The sequence below is a fragment of the Fundulus heteroclitus genome, chromosome 20, assembly GCF_011125445.2.
Source record: "Fundulus heteroclitus isolate FHET01 chromosome 20, MU-UCD_Fhet_4.1, whole genome shotgun sequence".
Classification (NCBI taxonomy): Eukaryota; Metazoa; Chordata; class Actinopteri; order Cyprinodontiformes; family Fundulidae; genus Fundulus; species Fundulus heteroclitus.
The window spans coordinates 42,309,043-42,328,924 of record NC_046380.1 but is presented as its reverse complement, the minus strand read 5'-3'; the positions used below and the strand labels follow the sequence as shown (position 1 = coordinate 42,328,924).

Genomic DNA, 19,882 nt, shown 5'->3' with positions numbered 1-19,882 from the left:
GGTCAAGTTGTTCGGAGTTTTGAAATCTTTAAAAAAGCTAGAGTGGGCCACTCTAGCGGTTGGAGAATTCCGTCATTGACTTTCATTGTAAACGATGATTTAGCTGATTTTTGGACATGAGCTTTGAGGAGTACTTGTGAGGAGACGATAACAGATATCCACATCCCGTTTTCACTTTTAAGTAGTTTACAGATATATCTACAAACTGGAAGTTAAACGGTGTTCGTAGGTGAAAGCATGACGACACAGTACAGCGTTGAAAATGGTCATTTGGAGGCTTTTTTGAGGCTTTCTTTCTACCCGACTCCATTCATTCCTACGGGGTTTTTTGAGGGTGGTTTTTCGCAAATTTTGTTGCCATGGTAACTCGAAATCCCAATCAAAGTAGTAGCACACTATTGCCGACCGAACCGCACGTTTTGATACCTATATTGTGGGGGTGCACGCTACAGTTCGGGCCACATTAACGCACAAATAATTAAGAATATTAATAATAATAAAGAAGTCAGTTTAGAGGTGCATAGTAATAGGCCCTGCCCATGCATTTGCATTGGGAGGCAGTGCTGTGCTTCGCACAGCACTGCCTCCTCATTGCACATGCAAGGCAGGCGCCTAACTAGAAAAATTTCTGAATAAATTTAGCAAGGCGCCTGCCCTTTTGGTGCGTACCGTACCGTCAAAAATACTAACAGGAAGTAACACTGCGAATTTCAGGTTCCTACGGACTTCACAGCCCTCACAGCGGCCGTTGAAAGGTGCCATGTTAAGTCAATGAACCTCCTAGGAGCCTCTTGCTAGCAGCGTTGTCATGGAGACTCACTGACAGCTGCAGCCCTCTCTGTCTGTAAAGGCAGAAGAACTCTGGCTAAGCAGCAGTTGGTGGGACCTTCCTAAATCTATTTCCAGTTAGCAACATGCTAACGGTTAGCCGCTAGCATGGCTGTGTTCAGTATCACCGGGTGATGTTACTCTGTTAGTTTGGTTGAAATCCTGTACTGAGAAGTGCCTAAAAAGGAAGAAAATCCTAAAATTCACCAAATCTGTCAAGCAGAAGTTTGTACAGGCTTCCTAGAGCTACTTCCGGTTAGCAACATGCTAACAGTTAGCCGCTAACATGGTTGTGTTTGCTATCACTGGGTGAGTGTACTCTGTTAGTTTGGTCCAAATCCTGTACTGGGAAGTGCCTCAAATAGGGGTGCCAATACTTAATGTCACCAAACGTGACCAAAGTTCATGGGTCACATTGGCCTCCTTTTGCACCTCAGCCTCACCACATCTGGGCCCAGAACTCAACATTTGACCAAAATGGTCAGTAGTGCCATTTCCCACGTGTGGGTGGTGCTGTATTGGCCAATTGGGTCGTGTCTGGTTATCATGCCAGGTCCTGTTGGAAGCAAAGGCCCAATAGGAAAGCATGTGAAATCCCAAATGGGATAGAAAACTGACACATGGCTGAAAGTCACTTGAAAATTTTAAAATGTTAAGAGGAAGTGACTGTGCGAATTTCAGATTCCTACATTAATCACAGCTGCTGCAGCGGGCGTCGAAAGTTGCCATTGTATCTCAATGGAGCGTCTCCCACTGGCCCTCAGAGTTCCGTCGTCATGGAAACTCACTGACACAGCTGCAGCGGGCCAGTCTAAAGAAGTGCAGACACTTTGTGTCCAAGTCTGCCTATTGGATTATAATGGAGAACTTTGCCTCGAACAACGCACGATTTCTCCGGAACCGTAAATGGTAGAGACGTAATTTTTTCTGCGTTTAGTTCGTAACGGATAGGGGAAGAAGAAAAGGTATCGTTTTTTGCTGGAAAAACTTTAATAAAGGCGTAAAAAATTATGATCTAAATGGGATTTTTATGGATTTCCAGAAATCCTCTTAAAACGGTTCCGAACAAATCGCTGTAGCTCAAAAAGTATAAGAGATATCAAAATAATTCTTTCACCATGAGTATCAGCAGGTTTTTGAGGACCATGAAGCTCATTTTTATGTTTGTACAAAAATCGGTGTAGACACAGCGACGATGTAAAAAAGTGGTTGATGTGGGAAAATGCAGCTCCAAAGCGTTTTTAGGATTTTGCACATTCGCTACTCCCGAACAAATTGTTCCTGTGGAAAAACCATAACAGTTATCCACAAAATTCCTTTTTTGTGAGTGCCAGAAGGGTTGGGACATTCATGTGTGAAAGTCTCATGTCTGTACATAAAACGGTTTAGGAGTAGCAACGATGCGAAAACATGTGATGTTTTGGATTTTTAGACGTCATTTTTCAAAACCGCTCCATAGGAAATGAATGGGGGAGGTTTCGGGTTTGTGTCGCTCTGAGGTGATTTGCGAAAAACCTATAAATGCCACACCAATGAGGGTTACATTTCCCGAAGCCTGACAAAAATACCTACGTTTAGATGTATAATTTGTCTACGTAGAGTGAAAATTGAGCGAGTAAGGTCAAGTTGTTCGGAGTTTTGAAATCTTTAAAAAAGCTAGAGTGGGCCACTCTAGCGGTTGGAGAATTCCGTCATTGACTTTCATTGTAAACGATGATTTGGCTGATTTTTGGACATAAGCTTTGAGGAGTAACTGTGAGGAGACGATAAAAGATATCCACATCCCGTTTTCACTTCTGAGTAGTTCACAGATATATCTACAAACTGGAAGTTAAACGGTGTTCATAGGTGAAAGCATGGCGACACAATACAGTGTTGAAAATGGTAATTTTGAGGCTTTTTTGAGGCTTTCTTTCTACCCGACTCCATTCATTCCTATGGGTTTTTTGGGGGTGGTTTTTCGCTAATTTTGTTGCCATGGTAACTCGAAACCCCAATAAAAGTAGTAGCACACATCTCGTAATCGAGCCACAAGTTTTGATACCTATATCGTGGGGGTGCTCGCTACGGTTCGGGCCGCATTTATCGTGATGTAAGAAAAATGAAGAATAAGAAACTAGAAAAATTTCTGAATAAATTTAGCAAGGCGCCTGCCTCTTGGTGCGTACCGTACCGTCAAAAATACTAACAGGAAGTAACACTGCGAATTTCAGGTTCTTACGGACTTCACAGCCCTCACAGCGGCCGTTGAAAGGTGCCATGTTAAGTCAATGAACCTCCTAGGAGCCTCTTGCTAGCAGCGTTGTCATGGAGACTCACTGACAGCTGCAGCCCTCTCTGTCTGTAAAGGCAGAAGAACTCTGGCTAAGCAGCAGTTGGTAGGACCTTCCTAAATCTATTTCCAGTTAGCAACATGCTAACGGTTAGCCGCTAGCATGGCTGTGTTCAGTATCACCGGGTGATGTTACTCTGTTAGTTTGGTTGAAATCCTGTACTGAGAAGTGCCTAAAAAGGGAGAAAATCCTAAAATTCACCAAATCTGTCAAGCAGAAGTTTGTACAGGCTTCCTAGAGCTACTTCCGGTTAGCAACATGCTAACCGTTAGCCGCTAACATGGTTGTGTTTGGTATCACTGATTGAGTGTACTCTGTTAGTTTGGTCAAAATCCTGTACTGGGATGAGCCTCAAATAGGGAGAAAATATGTTGTTTATAACGTTGCCATGGTAACTCAAAATGGCGGGTGGTACAAAAAAATACTTAATGGGATCAGCACACATGTTTTAATATACACTGTCGGGATTATGACACAAAAATCTTAGTCACCCACGCCAGCTTTCGAACCCACGACCTCTTGCATGCAAAGCCTGCACTTTCCCTCTGAGCTATACTGTAGCGCCATATATGGGCATGCATCATTGGGAACATAAGAGGTTTGGTCCCCCATTGAAAAGCATTGGATGTTTGACACCTCATAGCTTGGAGATGCTTGATGCGACGTAACCCAAATTTCTTGTGGAGCTTTCTCTCTAAAGTAAGAACAGACTCTGTGAAGCAAAAGTTGGTGAGACCTTCCTAGAGCTACTTCCGGTTAGCAACATGCTAACCGTTAGCCGCTAACAAGGTTGTGTTCAGTATCACCGGGTGATTGTACTCTGTCAGTTTGGTCCAAATCCTGTACTGGGAAGTGCCTCAAATAGGGGTGCCAATACTTAATGTCACCAAACGTGACCAAAGTTCATGGGACAGATTGGCCTCCTTTAGCAACTCAGCCTCACCACATCTGGGCCCAGAACTCAACATTTGACCAAAATGGTGTGTAGTGCCATTTCCCACATGTGGGTGGTGCTGTATTGGCCAATTGGGTCGTGTCTGGGCATCATGCCAGGTCCTGTTGGAAGCAAAGGCCCAATAGGAAAGCATGTAAAATCAAAATGGGACAGAAAACTGACACATGGCTGAAAGTCACATGAAAATTTTAAAATGTTAGGAGGAAGTGACTGTGCGAATTTCAAATTCCTACATTAATCACAGCCGCTGCAGCGGGCGTCGAAAGTTGCCATTGTATCCTAATGGACCTTCTCCCTCTGGCCCTCAGAGTTCCGTTGTCATGGAAACTCACTCACACACCTGCAGCGGCCAAAGTCTCTGCACCAAAGTGCAGAGACTTTGCTCACAAAATGTCCCATTGGATTATAATGGAGAACTTTGCCCCGAACAACGCTTGATATCTCTTCATCCGTAAATGGTAGAGACGTAATTTTTTCTGCGTTTAGTTCGTAACGGATAGGGGAAGAAGAAAAGCTATCGTTTTTTGCTGGAAAAATTTTAATAAAGGCGTAAAAAATTATGATCTAAATGGGATTTTTATGGATTTTCAGAAATCCTCTAAAGAGGGTCCCGAACAAATCGCTGTAACTCAAAAAGTATAAGAGATATCAAGATAATTCTTTCACCATGAGTATCAGCAGGCGTTTGAGGACCATGAAGCTCATTTTTATGTTTGTACAAAAATCGGTGTAGACACAGCGACGATGTATAAAAGTGGATGATGTGGGAAAATGCAGCTCCAAAGCGTTTTTAGGATTTTGCACATTCGCTACTCCCAAACAAATTGTTCCTACGGAAAAACCGTAACAGTTATCCACAAAATTCCTTTTTTGTGAGTGCCAGAAGGGTTGGGACATTCATGTGTGAAAGTCTCATGTCTGTACATAAAACGGTTTAGGAGTAGCGACGATGCGAAAACATGGGATGTTTTGGATTTTCAAACGTCATTTTTCAAAACCGCTCCATAGGAAATGAATGGAGGAGGTTTCGGGTTTGTGTCAGTCTGAGGTGATTTGCGAAAAATCTATAAATGCCACACCAATGAGGGTTACATTTCCCGAATCCTGACAAAAATACCTACGTTTTGATGTATAATTTGTCTGCGTAGAGCGAAAATTCAGCGAGTAAGGTCAAGTTGTTCGGAGTTTTGAAATCTTTAAAAAAGCTAGAGTGGGCCACTCTAGCAGTTGGAGAATTCCGTCATTGACTTTCATTGTATACGATGATTTCACTGATTTTTGGACATGAGCTTTGAGGAGTAACTGTGAGGAGACGATAAAAGATATCCACATCCCGTTTTCACTTCTGAGTAGTTCACAGATATATCTACAAACTGGAAGTTAAACGGTGTTCATAGGTGAAAGCATGGCGACACAGTACAGCTTTGAAAATGGTCATTTTGAGGCTTTTTTGAGGCTTTCTTTCTCCCCGACTCCATTCATTCCTATGGGGTTGTTTTGGGGTGGTTTTTCGCTTATTTTGTTGCCATGGTAACTCGAAATCCCAATAAAAGTAGTAGCACACATCTCGAGATCGAGCCACAGGTTTTGATGCCTATATTGTGGGGGTGCACGCTATGTTTTGGGCCGCATTAATCGTAAAGAGACGCCTTTAGAGGTGCATAGTAATAGGCCCTGCCCATGCATTTGCATTGGGAGGCAGTGCTGTGCGAAGCACAGCACTGCCTCCTCATTGCACATGCAAGGCAGGCGCCTAATAAAATAATCCGTTTAGAGGTGAATAGTAATAGGTGCCTCCATGCATTTGCATTGGAGGCAGTGCTGTGCTTCGCACAGCACTGCCTCCTCATTGCAAATGCTATGGCAGGCGCCTAATAAAGAGTCCGTTTAGAGGTGCATAGTAATAGGTGCCTCCATGCATTTGCAGTGCTGTGCTTCGCACAGCACTGCCTCCTCATTGCAAACGCTATGGCAGGCGCCTAACTAGATGGCAGAATTTTACCGAACCATTCATACACAGTCAAACATAATTGTAAGCAGCTTTAAAATATCTTTAGTTGGCCTTTAAAGGAAAGAAGTTTTTAATCTTTAATCCTATATGAGGGAACCAGTTGATTGCATAAAAGTCTTGACAAGCAGCATTTCCTCCTGGAGAAGCGTAGAGCCACATGGAGAGTCGTCTGCATTGTACATGGCTTTGCAACAATCTCTCATACTGAGCAAGCATGAAGCGACAGTGGGAAGAAAAACTCCCCATTAACGGGAAGGAAGAACCTCCAGCAGAACTGAGCTCAGTATGAACGGTCATCTGCCTCGACCGACTGGGGTTACAGAAGACAGAGCAGAGACACAACAAGAGAAACAAAAAAGCACAGAAGCACACATTGATCCAGTAATCTGTTCTACATTAGATGGTAGTAGCGGGTGATCTGTCTTCTCTGGATGATGTCACAGTTAACAGAACGCCAGACCAGGTGTGCCTACTATGAAGAAAAAAGAGCAAAAAGTTATAAGCAGAATTGATGACAAGCAATGCAAAATTGAAGAACAGTAGAACTCTATAGAGTGAGAAAAATAGATCCTTATGTCCTCCAGTTGCCTAAGCCTATAGCAGCATAATTATAAAGGTAGCTCAGAGTAACATGAGCCACTCTAACTATAAGCTTTGTCAAAAATGAAAGTTTTAAGATTTGTCTTAAAAGTAGACGGGGTGTCTGCCTCACGGACCAAAACTGGGAGGTGGTTCCACAGGAGAGGAGCCTGATAGCTAAAGGATCTGCCTCCCATTCTACTTTTAGAGACTCTAGGAACCACCAGCAGACCTGCAGTCTGAGAGCGAAGTGCTCTGTTAGGAACAGACGGGGTAATCAGAGCTCTGATATATGATGGAGCTTGATTATTAAGGGCTTTATACGTTAGAAGGAGAATTTTAAATTCTATTCTTGATTTAACAGGAAGCTAATGAAGGGAAGCTAAAATTGGAGAAATATGATCCCTCTTGTTGATTTTCATCAGAACTCTTGCTGCAGCATTTTGGATCAGCTGAAGGCTTTGAACTGCATTTTGTGGACTTCCTGATAGTAAAGAATTACAATAGTCCAGCCTTGAAGTAACAAATGCATGGACTAGTTTTTCAGCATCACTCCTGGACAGAATGTTTCTAATTTTGGTGATATTCCAGAGGTGAAAAAAGGAAACTCTGGAAACCTGTTTAAAATGGGATTTAAATGACATTTCTTGGTCAAAAACAACACCAAGATTTTTTACTTTATTACCAGAGGCCAAGTTAATGCCATCCAGATTAAGTGATTTGGTAAAGAAGTTTATTTTTTGAGGACTCTGGTCCAAAGATTACAACTTCTGTCTTGTCAGAATTTAAATGCAGAAAATTTAAAGTCATCCAGCTTTTGATGTCATCAAGACATGACTGCACAAAATCAAACATGGGGTTCAAAGGTTTTACACAGTGGTGTGGTTGCCATCATAGAAGATCCGCTGGTTTGGGGTTACTTTCTTGAACAACTCGATATGAGAACGGTACAGCTGCTACAAAGAGCAGAAAAAAAGTACAGCGAATCAACAAAGCCACTTTTATTGGTCATATGCTCAATGCTGACAGGCTATGGCCTGATGAGCAAAGGATTCAAGCCATAGTACAGATGCTGCCACCTGAAGACAGACTCACATTCCTGAGGTTAATGTTCAGGTTCAGTACTTGGCCATTGGCTGAGGTGCTGCTCAGCTCTCACATTTGCTACGGGGAGTGCGGTGAGGTTATTCAGACTTATTTCCAAACAAATACAAGAAGTGACAACAGAGCAAACGAGAGCGAGCAGGAAGCAGAGTTAATTTCTGTTGGCGCTGAACATCAGCTCTGAAGTCAACACAGGAGTCAACATTCAGCTAGTGGGTTAGCTGCAGTAGGACAAGGAACAGAATTTAGCAGTAAAATGGAACCAAACTGAAGAAACTTGGGTTGGTTCTGGTCATTGTGCTCTCTAGCTGCTGTGGTTACCTCTGCTAGTATGAATGTTTACTTCAGTCAGTGTTCAGCCTGACATCAGTGCTGATTTATCATAGTGCTATGCTTATGCTTGACCTTTAAGTTATTAAATGGACACAGCCATTAATTCTGTGTTGCCAGATCAGATTGACAGGTTTCAGCCCAAACACAACATAAAACCTGGCCAACTAGAAAACAAAACAAAAACCAGCCCAAATCTAAACATCTTTTGAACTTATGTTAAAGTGTAGAATTATTAAACACGTGAAAAAGAACATGTTATTAGCACACAACTGCACAGAAGCAAAAAAAAAAAAGTGCATTCAGGCTCCCCACAAAATGTTCAATCAAGTAACAAAAAAACAAAAGTTCACTTTAACAATCACATAGCAACTGGACATTTATTGTCAATAGCCTCCCTATGATTTGTATACCTAACTTTATATATAATTTCTTTCTCTCATTGAGAAAAGGTCATTCTAATGTTTCTCTTTCACACACAGCCATGAAACATTTCTAAGTAGATCTTATTCGGTTTTTCCAACATAGTCCAAGACAACTTCATAGAATTATTATTCATTGATGTCAGGGTCAGCAGATTATACACAATTCAAAATAAATGTACTAATAAAATGAGTACAAGGATATGACATTTTATTAAAATGTGGATGTCTTTAGTTTTCAGCCACTCAATGACAACTATTTTGATATACTGTATTTTGTTATAAATTAGTCCAAAAAACCCGCCAAATATTTTGCTTTACAATTTAACTTTATATTAGCCTTTTCATTCATATTGTTTACTTTAGTGTTTTGGTTTTGGTGTATGCTGTCTACATGTTTTTGCCACTTAATGCCTGACATTCCCCATTGTGGGACAATAGGTATTTCTATTATGCTTTAATGCTGCATTAAAAACCTTCTCAAACAACTGCGTAACAACAACTCTAGACAAAGGGAGAGCCCAACTGAACACACTTCTTGAAAAACTCTGGAACAGGAACTTCAAGGGAGTCCACTGGAGGTGGAGGAGAACTTGTGTAGCATGGATTACTCAAATGGCACATGGGTTGCACAGCGGGTCACTGGTGGCATTAAATGAACCAACATTTCACCAGTTTAAGTTCCAGTGCCATGAGGTGGGACACACTTGACTTGTCCATAAAGGGTGGGTTTAATGAAATGGTGGATTGTCCTATTGACCACTGGAAAATGGAGACTGGAGAAAGGCTTTGGCCCCTAAGTAGGTATAAACAATGGATGAGGTGAAAAGCAGAAATAATACGTCCTAATTTGTTTTAGTACATGTTGTTCATTATTTTTGACATAAATCTTCAACTATATGCTTGTTGAGCCTGATATGTGGCAAGATTTTATTATCTTTGCTATCTCTGCTTTCATCCTCAATGTTTACCCTTATTTAACTGACTTTTAACAGACATGTTTTAGTTTCACATGTTACATAAATGGTGCTCAATACTATCAGATCTTTGAGTTTAGTAAAACTGACTTTTTAAACAGATTTAGTCTTTGTAAGGTGGGAGCTGAAGTCTTTGGTGGTCAGTTAATATAAGACAGATTGTCCACAGTATATCATTTCAGCACACTAACTGAAAGCTTTTTTTGTCTCCTCAGTTTCCCAGCATGCCCGAGCTGGAGTGGTGGAGGCTATTGAGGGAATGGAGTCTGTCTCCCTGCCCTGCAGTTACTATAGTGGTGTCACTGAAGAGCCCTTACTTAAATGGACCAGTGGTGATTTCATTCCCAACGCTGTCCACCTACGAAGAGGAGAACAGGATGATCTGAAAAATCAAAACCAGCATTTCAGAGGACGGACCTCAATGGAACCGGATGCTCTGGAGACCAGAGACTTCAGCCTGACTCTGAAGAAACCTAATATATCTGACAATGGAAACTACACCTGCAGCTTCTATACTGGAAGAGAAGAGTTCATCATGACCACAATTCATCTGAAAGTCAAAGGTTAGATAAACAACTAACATCAGATTTTAAAGTTCTGTGCTGTAAATTACGGAGCCCCTCTGGTGACATGGGCAGATCTTTTTTTTTTTTTTTTTTTGAAGATTATAAGTTGTGGCCACAAGTTATTTGTGAGGGAACTCCTTTATGATGGTGTAGCATACATTCACGGAATATAGAGAACATAGACTTGATTTCATTTTATTTCAACCTTGGAATGAACTATAATGATATCCTGCGACCTCTTGCAATTAAACACAGAGTGGTAATAAGCAAAGCTGTCATCTTACAGGCTTTGACTGTGTGACACGCGCATTTCACTGACTTCACCTGCTCACGTGTAACAAGGCTCTAAGCTCCGCTTTCTGCACAGCTGTTTCAGCTTCTTTCACAGCTTGTGGCCATCAATAGTTATTCCTGCTGCAGTTCATGTTAACAGAGCAGCAGGAAGAGCGATCAGAGTTATAAATAATTTTGGTCTTAACCAGTGGTGACAGTAAGCCGGTACCGTCCGCTACCTCACACACAAGAGGGAGGTAGGGAGAGCGGCAGTGATTTATTCGGCTCATTCAGAACCAGCCATGGCTGCACGCTGGATCAGAACACAGTTCTGCTAACCATATCCAGCCTAAAAAGCCTCTTATTCTGTGTCAGGGTGCTGTGGGCGTACCTTGGCTGGGCGCTGCCTTTTTTCCTGTCTCTTCTCCACAGGTGACAGTAGGTGACTGCGGTCTAGGTGAGGCGCCACTTGCAGGTGATCTGCGTTCCGTCGTCAGCGGGGACGGTTCTTAAACAGGCTGCTGTCAGCACCTCATCGCCAAATTGTCAGCCTTAGGTGGTAGGACTCAGAAGGCCAGCGTCTTTCTATGCCTTGGAAAGCGCCTAATTTCTGTTTCCCAGGTGGAACCGGCCTCGAATCCCGCTCCGAAGAACCTTTCCTCGGCTGAGCCGGACAGTTCTCGGCCCACTCAGCTGCTTAGGAAGAAAACCTCAGAAAGTCCCTGATCATCCTGGCAAGTCTCGGGGTCATCAGAGCGCAGATCAGCTGACAGCCTCCCTGCCGCCCCCGCCGCACGAGTGACCGGACCCTGCCCCGCCCCCCTCAGACTCTGCCATCTGTCAGCCACCGCACCCTCGCCGATCACCAGAATCCACCTAGAACCGATGATCCGCTTGGCAGCCTCCACGTCTGCTGCAGGCAACAGCAGCTTCTCAGGCTTTGGTGGCCCGCAGCAGCCGATCACTCCCCCGGCCAATCAATCATATCACCGCGATTACCACCTTGTTGGCAGAAGTGGCTACTAGCTGCTGTGTGTAGCCTACACATAGCAGCTAGACCCGTTATCCAGAAGATAGATTTCGCCATCAGAAACAGACTCCACACTTTGGTTGCATTTGTGCTCTGAGAGAGGAGGGGCGGGGCATACCCGACCCACCTGAACTCTGCTTTTTATTAACCACACCACGTGACAAAACCAGGGATCCGCGTTGCATTGTGGGACGTGGCAGCCATGTTGATGGCAACGCAACGTTAAAATACCTCTGACATAACGTTGTTGAACGAAGAGACGTAGAAGTAGAGTTGAGAAAGAATAGATAGAAAAAATATGTTAAAATCCCTAAAAGGATCTGAAATTTACCGGGACACATTAAATAGAGAAACCAGGGACCGGTATGTTGACAACATCAGCATTATTATGGAGCGCCGACGACCACTTGTTGCCACTGTTTTGCATATCGGACGTCTTCGGCTGCCTTGTTTGCGGTGTGAGCGCCTATACTTTATAAAAGTTCCAAAGCTACAAATCCTTGGAGTCTCATGTGCAGTTTACGAATGGATGGGTTCAGGAGCGGCAGATCATAAAGCCAGCAAGCAGTGAGAACACAGCAACTCGTTCAAAGATAAGCTGTGCTCAGACGGGCTCTGGCACCTGCTAACCGTTAGTGCTAACAACCACTCACGCATGTAATGTACTTTAACTAGCTGCTATGTGTTTCAAAGGTGTAGTTAGTAACGTTAACTGCCAACCCTCCCTAAACCCTCCTAGTTTCTCACGTATTTGAGCCTTTTCCCGCTGCCGTTTTAGTATTTATGTGCATGTATGTAGTGTCGCGGCTGAAGGAAAGAAACAATGTAGGCTATAAAATAAAACCGTGCATCTTTAACTTACCAGAATGAAAATGCAGGGAACACACTCTCATTGACATCGGGATACTGTGGAAAGTTATGATCGGTAGTCTTAAAGCCGCGATCCAAGCGAGCCGACGACTCTTCGTTATCTCTGACACTTGTTCTCCGTGGTTCCGCCTCCAGGTAGGAAAGCGGTGGAAAGTTAACCCATTTTCTATGTTTTTGCCATGGCGATAATGTGTTGCGCTGTTACAGCCCACAACAGAGCAACGGTTTACCATGGTTGAAATCAAGTTAAGGTGAAACTAATCAAATTAAAACACGGCTGAGAGAGGGAGTACAGTACGCGGTAGTCATAGGCAGTAGTCTGAGTAGCGGGGGCGGAGCCGCGGAGGCATTCAATATGGCGGCCACACAAAGTAATACGTCACTACGCCCAAGCCCTAAATAAACATAAATCAGAGCATAAACCAGGGGTGTCAAACATACGGCCCGCGGGCCGGATCCGGCCCGCCGAACAATTTAGTCCAGCCCTGTGGCTAAATGCATTATCATTATTAAAAAAAAAAAAATTTTTTTTTTTTTTTTATCTTTTTTTTTTTTGTTTTTATGTGTCCTGTCTGGCAATGTGGCAATAAGATGCCACAAAGAGCTCATCAGATTTGACTTTCACAAGTGGACAAGATAAAAGGAAAAGAATGATAAAACAATTATTGAAAAAAAAACATGTATTTTGTTTAATTGAAAATATGCAGTTCCTATACTGCCCACGAGGGGCGCTGTGTTTTAATTAGCAGATTAAGCTTCAGGTGTGGAAAAATTTTAATCATTTCTTAATTTTTATCTGTTTGATGTATTTTGTCATGCAGAACAATGTTTTTAAGTTCCAAAAAATGTGAATAAATGTTTTTCAACATTGTACAATCACTGTGATCGGTTCTTATGCATAATGCACAAGTAAATGTTTAACTGAGTAAAAGTATTGTTGAAATTGCACATACTTTTCTTACAAACGCTGAGGTTATTCATAATATATTGTGTAAAAGTGAAATTAATTTAATATAAAAATCAACAACAAGTCCACATTTATTAGTTCTATTTAATCTTGCAATGAGTTTACTCGCGTGGCCCTCTTGAGATCAGATTAAGCTGAATGTGGCCCCTCAACCAAAATGAGTTTGACACCCCTGGCATAAACCTTAACACACCTCCCGCTGTTACCAGACGTCCGGAGGACTCACAACACGTCTTGAGCTTTATATTTAATAAACTTGTTAAAAACTCGGATCTCTGCCTCCTCAGTGTATTCTGCATGTGGGTCAAAAGAGTCGGTACCATGACATTCTGTTTATAAGTTTCATTTTAATAAGCAGACACGCTGCCTTGCGCTTGAATTCAGGTGCGCAGTATGTTGTATGTAATTTAGGTGCATACTTTTAAGGGTCATTTTAAGGAACTTGTAACAGCGGGGCTTCAGCTCAGACCCATTATTCCTGTTCCCTCTTAAGGAGCCCTTTACACTATTTATTTATGCATTTTTCCCACCGCGCAGCGCACCAGTCGGGGGAAAATCCGCCCACCTCACCGCCTCAATCTGGTATCCGTCCGTCCGTCTTCTTCCGCTTATCCGGGGTCGGATCGCGGGGGTAGCAGCTTCAGTAGGGAGGCCCACTGATGCACGACGTCCCGAGTCGAGGTCAGCAGCACACCACCCCCACTGTAAACAGTGTTGGTACTGCACTGCTTCCCCCTCCTGAGACGCCGGATAGTGGACCAGAATCGCTTTGAAGCCGTACGGAAGTCTTTCTCCATGGCCTCTCCAAACTCTTCCCACGCCCGAGTTTTTGCCTCGGCGACCAGCCGAGCCGCCTGCCGCTTCGACTGCCGGTACACATCAGCTGCTACCGGAGTCCCACAGGCCAAAAAAGCCCGGTAGGACTCCTTCTTAAGCTTGACGGCTTCCCTCACTGCTGGTGTCCACCAGCGGGTTCGAGGGTTGCCGCCGCGACATGCACCGACAACCTTGCGGCCACAGCTCCGACTAGCCGCCTCAACAATAGAGGCGTGGAACATGGTCCATTCAGACTCAATGTCCCCCGCCTCCCTCGGGACGTGTTTAAAGTTCTCCTGGAGGTGGGAGTTAAAGCTCCGCCTCACAGGGGACTCCGCCAGACGTTCCCAGCAAACCCTCACAGTGCGTTTGGGCCTGCCCGGTCGGACCGGCTTCCTCCCCCGCCATCGGAGCCAACTCACCACCAGGTAGTGGTCGGTGGAGAGCTCCGCCCCTCTCTTCACCCGAGTGTCCAAGACATACGGCCGCAGATCAGATGAAACGACAACAAAGTCAATCATTGAACTGCGACCTAGGGTGTCCTGGTGCCAAGAGCACATATGGACACCCTTATGCTTGAACATGGTGTTTGTGATGGACAATCCATGACGAGCACAGAAGTCCAACAACAGAACACCACTCGAGTTCTGATCAGGTGGGCCATTCCTCCCAACCACGCCCCTCCAGGTCCCACTGTCATTGCCCACGTGAGCGTTGAAGTCCCCCAGCAAAACGAGGGAGTCCCCTGGAGGGGCACTCTCCAGTACCCCTTCCAAGGACTCCAAAAAGGGTGGGTAATCTGAACTGCTGTTTGGCGCATAAGCGCAAACAACAGTCAGAACCCGTACCCCCACACGAATGCGGAGGGAGGCCACCCTCTTGTTCACCGGGGAAAACCCCAACGTGCAGGCACCGAGATGGGGGGCAACAAGTATGCCAACCCCAGCTCGGCGCCTCTCACCATGGGCAACTCCAGAGTGGAAGAATGTCCAGCCCCTCTCAAGGAGACTGGTTCCGGAGCCAGAGCCATGCGTCGAAGTGAGTCCGACTATCTCTAGTCGGAACCTCTCAACCTCGCGCACGAGCTCAGGCTCCTTCCCCACCAGAGAGGTGACATTCCACGTCCCAAGAGCCAGCTTCTGCAGCCAAGGATCGGAACGCCAAGGTCCCCGCCCTCTACTGCTACCCGTTGCACAATGCACCCGACCCCTTTGGCCCCTGACAGGTGGTGAGCCCATCGAAAGGGGGACCCATGTCGCCTCTTCGGGCTGAGCCCGGCCGGGCTCCATGGGCAAAAGCCCGGCCACCAGACGCTCGCCAACGTGCCCCACCTCCAGGCCTGGCTCCAGAGTGGGGCCCCGGTGACCGCGTCCGGGCGAGGGAACACAATGTCCAATCTGGTATCATTAAGTATACATTATGCTGATACCAGACATTTCCAAAAAAGTATTTTTTCCACTGTTGGCGAAAAGGGAGGATGTACAGTTATTCATCACATCCCTGGATCCACTCGTGTCTGCTAAACATCAAGCCTAAAGGCTAAACCGAAGGCAGTATTTATCTTATCTATCTCATGGCCACGCGTTACTAATGCGTGGCCACGACTTAACATCTTTTAAAAAAAAAGAATTCTGCCCATGTCAGCAGATGGACATGGGCAGAAAAGTGAGCTCCTGGGATGCTGCAGTAGACTTCTAATATATTATTGTCTGGTCTGGAACTTAATGAAGTTATGGAACCTTGGGAGCCCAGCTTTTAGTTCAACATGAGTCAAAGTCAAAGATTCTTTATTGTCACTGTGTGCTAACATGGTGAAATTTATTTTTGGACGCTCCACCTCACATCATGCAACTGGCATAAAACAAAAGGTTACAGTTTCTTTCATTATAGTGTGCACAAAGATAAAAAAGAAAAAAAAAGATAAAAATTGTATCAGAGTTCTGAGGGCTTTGGTATCACTCCTTTTACGAATCAATACATTCTCATCTTACAAATAAATAGAAGCAATAAGATACTTTTGTGCAATGACTCAGGCTACATTAACAAAAATGTGCATTTAGATATTCCTGAGAGAGGAGAATACAAATAGTGAACAACAGTAAAGTGATTGTAACATATGATGGTCATGACATAATGACGTTAGATGCCCTCTGCTGAGAAACAGCGGTAATATCAGTGGATAATCTAACATGTAAATGTGGGACCACCGTCTCCCATCAGGGGGTGATTGTTTTTTTTTTCCATTTTTGGCTTTGATGCTTTTGAACCATTTACCTGATGGGATAGAGGCAAACAGAGCATTGTCTGTGTGGGGGTGTGTGGGGGATCAGTGGAGATGCGTCTGAACCTTCTTTGGACTCGTTCTGCATAGATCCTGCAGACGGCATCCCACAATCCCCTGTGCTGTTCTCACCACCCATGCTAGGTCCTTCCTGTCCTGAACTGTACAGCATCTATACCACACAGTTATGCTGAGACATAAAACTCTCTCTATAGTTCTTTAGCAGTTTAGTGGTCTCCAACCAGAAAAGGTCTGATTAAACCGTATGGGCAACTGCTTGCATGAAATAAATATAGTACAATGAACCACTGATTAAAGGTTTAAACAGAATTTTCTCTTTTGGTTGACTGCAAATGAAAAGTTTTTAATCCATAGTGTAAAGGACCAGACTCGAATAAGGATAAAAAAAAAAAAATTCAAAGTAGAAAAGAATTCAATTTAATTCTTCCAAAGATAGTAAAACAAAGATTTAATGTAAGAATAAATCAAAGGATAAATAAAAAATTTGGGCCCAATTTAACTGAGGTCAACTAAACTCTATCTCAACATAAACTGACCTGCAAACAAAAGGCTTCTTAAATAGGGATGGAGTAACCTAAATCTACCACATGAGGGAGGCACGATAACAAAAGAACAAATAAATACAAAAATTAACTAAAGCATTCTATGAAACAAATAAAGCAAAACTAACTCTTACTTAGCGGAAATAATAAGTGAATATTTAAGTGACCAAATTAACTAATTAAAACAACTTGAAACAAGTCTCCCCTGTCAGTTTTTCAAAAACAAATGGTATGCTCTGGGTTTCTTCCTCCAGCTGGTTTGTATCAACAGCACCTCAAACAAAAAACTAATGTAAGTAAAACATTCAGACAGACATCAACTAAAGTGTGCACCCATTATAAAATACCTGTCTAAATAAAATAACTAACTTAACCATATAAACTGTAATATAATATAAAGAAATAAATACTAACACGATGTGGTGGTGGGAGGAGTATCCACCACACATAGACACAGAAATGTAAAGATGTCATAAATCAGACCTGAATAATGATCATAACTGTTCCTGCTCCACTGTTCTTATTGGTCTGTGATCTCCTCTCAGGTGATCAGGAGGAGGTGAAGCTGACTGGAGGAGCAGAGTCTGTTGTCCTGCCCTGTAGAACATCACTTAAACTGCATGAGAAGACATCAGTGCATTGGACTCGTTCAGAACCAGAATTCAACACGGTTCATGTGTATTCAAATCAAAGCAAAGACCAAAATAAACAGGACAGCCTTTACCGCGGCCGCACAAAGCTGAATGAAGACCTGCTGAGAACTGGAGACCTGAGTCTGACCCTAAGTTACCCCACAGAGAGAGACGGTGGGACCTACATCTGCACCGTCTACAGGGACGAGGACATCCTCAGATGGAAAGTGGTTCTGAAACATGTCAGAGGTCAGGACAGAGCATCAGGTTAAAGGTCAGAGCTACAAATAAAGGCCAAAGGTCAAAGAAAGAGCAAATTATCTTTGTTTTTCCACAGAAACATTTCCATCCTGGGCCACAGCTCTCCTGGTTCTACTGGTTCTGTTGATCATCTCTGCAGGTCTTTTATATCGTTTCCGGCACCGTTTCATCTCAGGTAAGTCTCAGATTGTTTTCTAAGCATAATGCTGTGGGTGCTGTCATGTGATCTTGTATTAGAATTAATCAAATTTTTAATTGGATTTTACACAAACTTTCTCAGCCAAAGACAGTTTTTAGGTGTGAATAAATGTATCCTTACAGTCCCGTCCATGATTGACAGTATAGTTGAACTAGACTAAATATTAGTCACATCTGACCCAACCTGGCTGGGTTTAAAAGCCAAACTATGTACTTTATGACAGTAAATTAAAGTAAGCTTTAGTTTGTAAGGTTTAATTAGATCATTTCGATCTTAGCCTGTAAGCAAATTAAGCAGTGGCCCCACGTCCTTCTATCATTATTCCTTTTTTAATTAAACTTATTATCTGGGTGCGATTTGCTGGCGGTGGGGGGGGGGGCTTTTCGCCCCCCCCCCCCCCCCCCCCCCCCCATCTGTTTGTGACGTCTCCCCCTCTCTTGTCATTCATGTTTTATCCCTGGGGGGGAATACATTTCTCCTTACCTGACTCCGCCAGATAGATTTGCTCCGCATATCCATCTGGAAACCTTCCGTTGAAGTAACTTTGGGAAGGGGCGAAAATACTGGTTAGCTGATTGGCCTATGTTGGTGATAGACGGGCCAAATGAACCAATCAGATTCGTCGTCGCTCTGTTACGAGCGACGACGAAAACACAACCACAAGCCAAGCTACTCTTGCTGCTGCAGGTAAAGGCTCGTTAACTCAGCAGAGAAATACTCTGTAATTCCGATAAAACTTGCTCGATAGCCACGCTAACGCTAGTTTCATCGGCTGAAACCGCCATGTTCTTTAGACTGAACTGACGCGCTTCCCGTTGCGTCACACCTCAACCCGCCTCAAAGCCAACGCTGATTGGACGTTCGTTTGGTGAACGGCTCCAAATTTTCTTTAACGGAGAGTAGCCAGACTGATCTGCGAGTGAAACCTTGAAAGCTCGCGAGATCAGGATGGTCTCACGAGGCTACATTTCTCCCCCCCTCTGGTCCGAATAAGTAATATTATGGATTGTAAATTAGGGCTGTCCGTTTTAACGCGTTATTAACGCGTTAGATCACAACGCCCACATTTTTTTTGTCGCCGTTAATTGCGCGTCAAAACCACAGAGCTATATAGCTCAGTGCTCAAAACACACACACCGTTCCCTAATGTTTTTTCTCCGCCGTGCTCTCCGGACTGTGTTTCTTTTTCTCTCAACGCTTTCTGTAGTTTCAAGAGACTGTAGCAAAACAGACCCACGCTCACTGTTGCACAAACTGTTTATTTCATGGGACTTTGGACTTGTTTTTTTCTAAAGGCGTTTGTAAATTTTATAAGTCACGGGTTGCGGTTTTTTTGGGCACGTTTCTAAAAGTGAAATCGCTTATTCAGGCTCTAAAATAAGTGACGAAACATTGGTTATTAAGAGACCTGCTTGCACGAAATATCCCTCCGCCATAGGAGCCGAGGGAGTAAACGCAGAGAGAGCAACTCTGCCCGTATTTTCTGCAGTTTACTGTTGCAATAATGTGAGATAACTGCTGAAAGTAGATTAGGCGGTGCAGAGATTGGTTCTGAAGGTAACATTGCAGAAACCCAACCCATAAACCATATTTTAATGCTTATTAATTTGTTGTCTCTGTATTTGACAAACTAAGGCTGAACCACGGTGCCAAACAAAGTGCCTGGAGTTACTAAACAGTTGCTAAACAGTCTCTTTCAAGGGTATTAAGCTCCTGCCCAGTTACAAGCAAAGTGTAAGACTGGAATCACCTGGAAATTTAAAACCTTTTTCCAGGCTTAAACTGTATGAATATGGATATAAACAACAAGTAAAAATATTCAAAGAAATTATTGTTGTTGATGTGAAAGCTCAGAATTAGATGTGTGTGTGTGAGAGAGTGGAAA

General features: G+C 43.6%; 1 protein-coding gene across 2 annotated transcripts in view; it reads left to right on the top strand.

Annotated features, from left to right (window-relative positions):
- The window catches only part of LOC118567103 (myelin-oligodendrocyte glycoprotein-like), a 45,281-nt gene that overhangs the window by 4,429 nt on the left and 20,970 nt on the right, over positions 1-19,882 (top strand). For both annotated transcript variants that reach the window (XM_036151249.1, XM_036151250.1), the window contains exons 2-4: positions 9,755-10,102; positions 17,451-17,786; positions 17,875-17,973. In XM_036151249.1, coding sequence (XP_036007142.1) covers positions 9,755-10,102; positions 17,451-17,786; positions 17,875-17,973 — 783 coding nt within the window. The remainder of the gene's footprint in view (positions 1-9,754; positions 10,103-17,450; positions 17,787-17,874; positions 17,974-19,882) is intronic.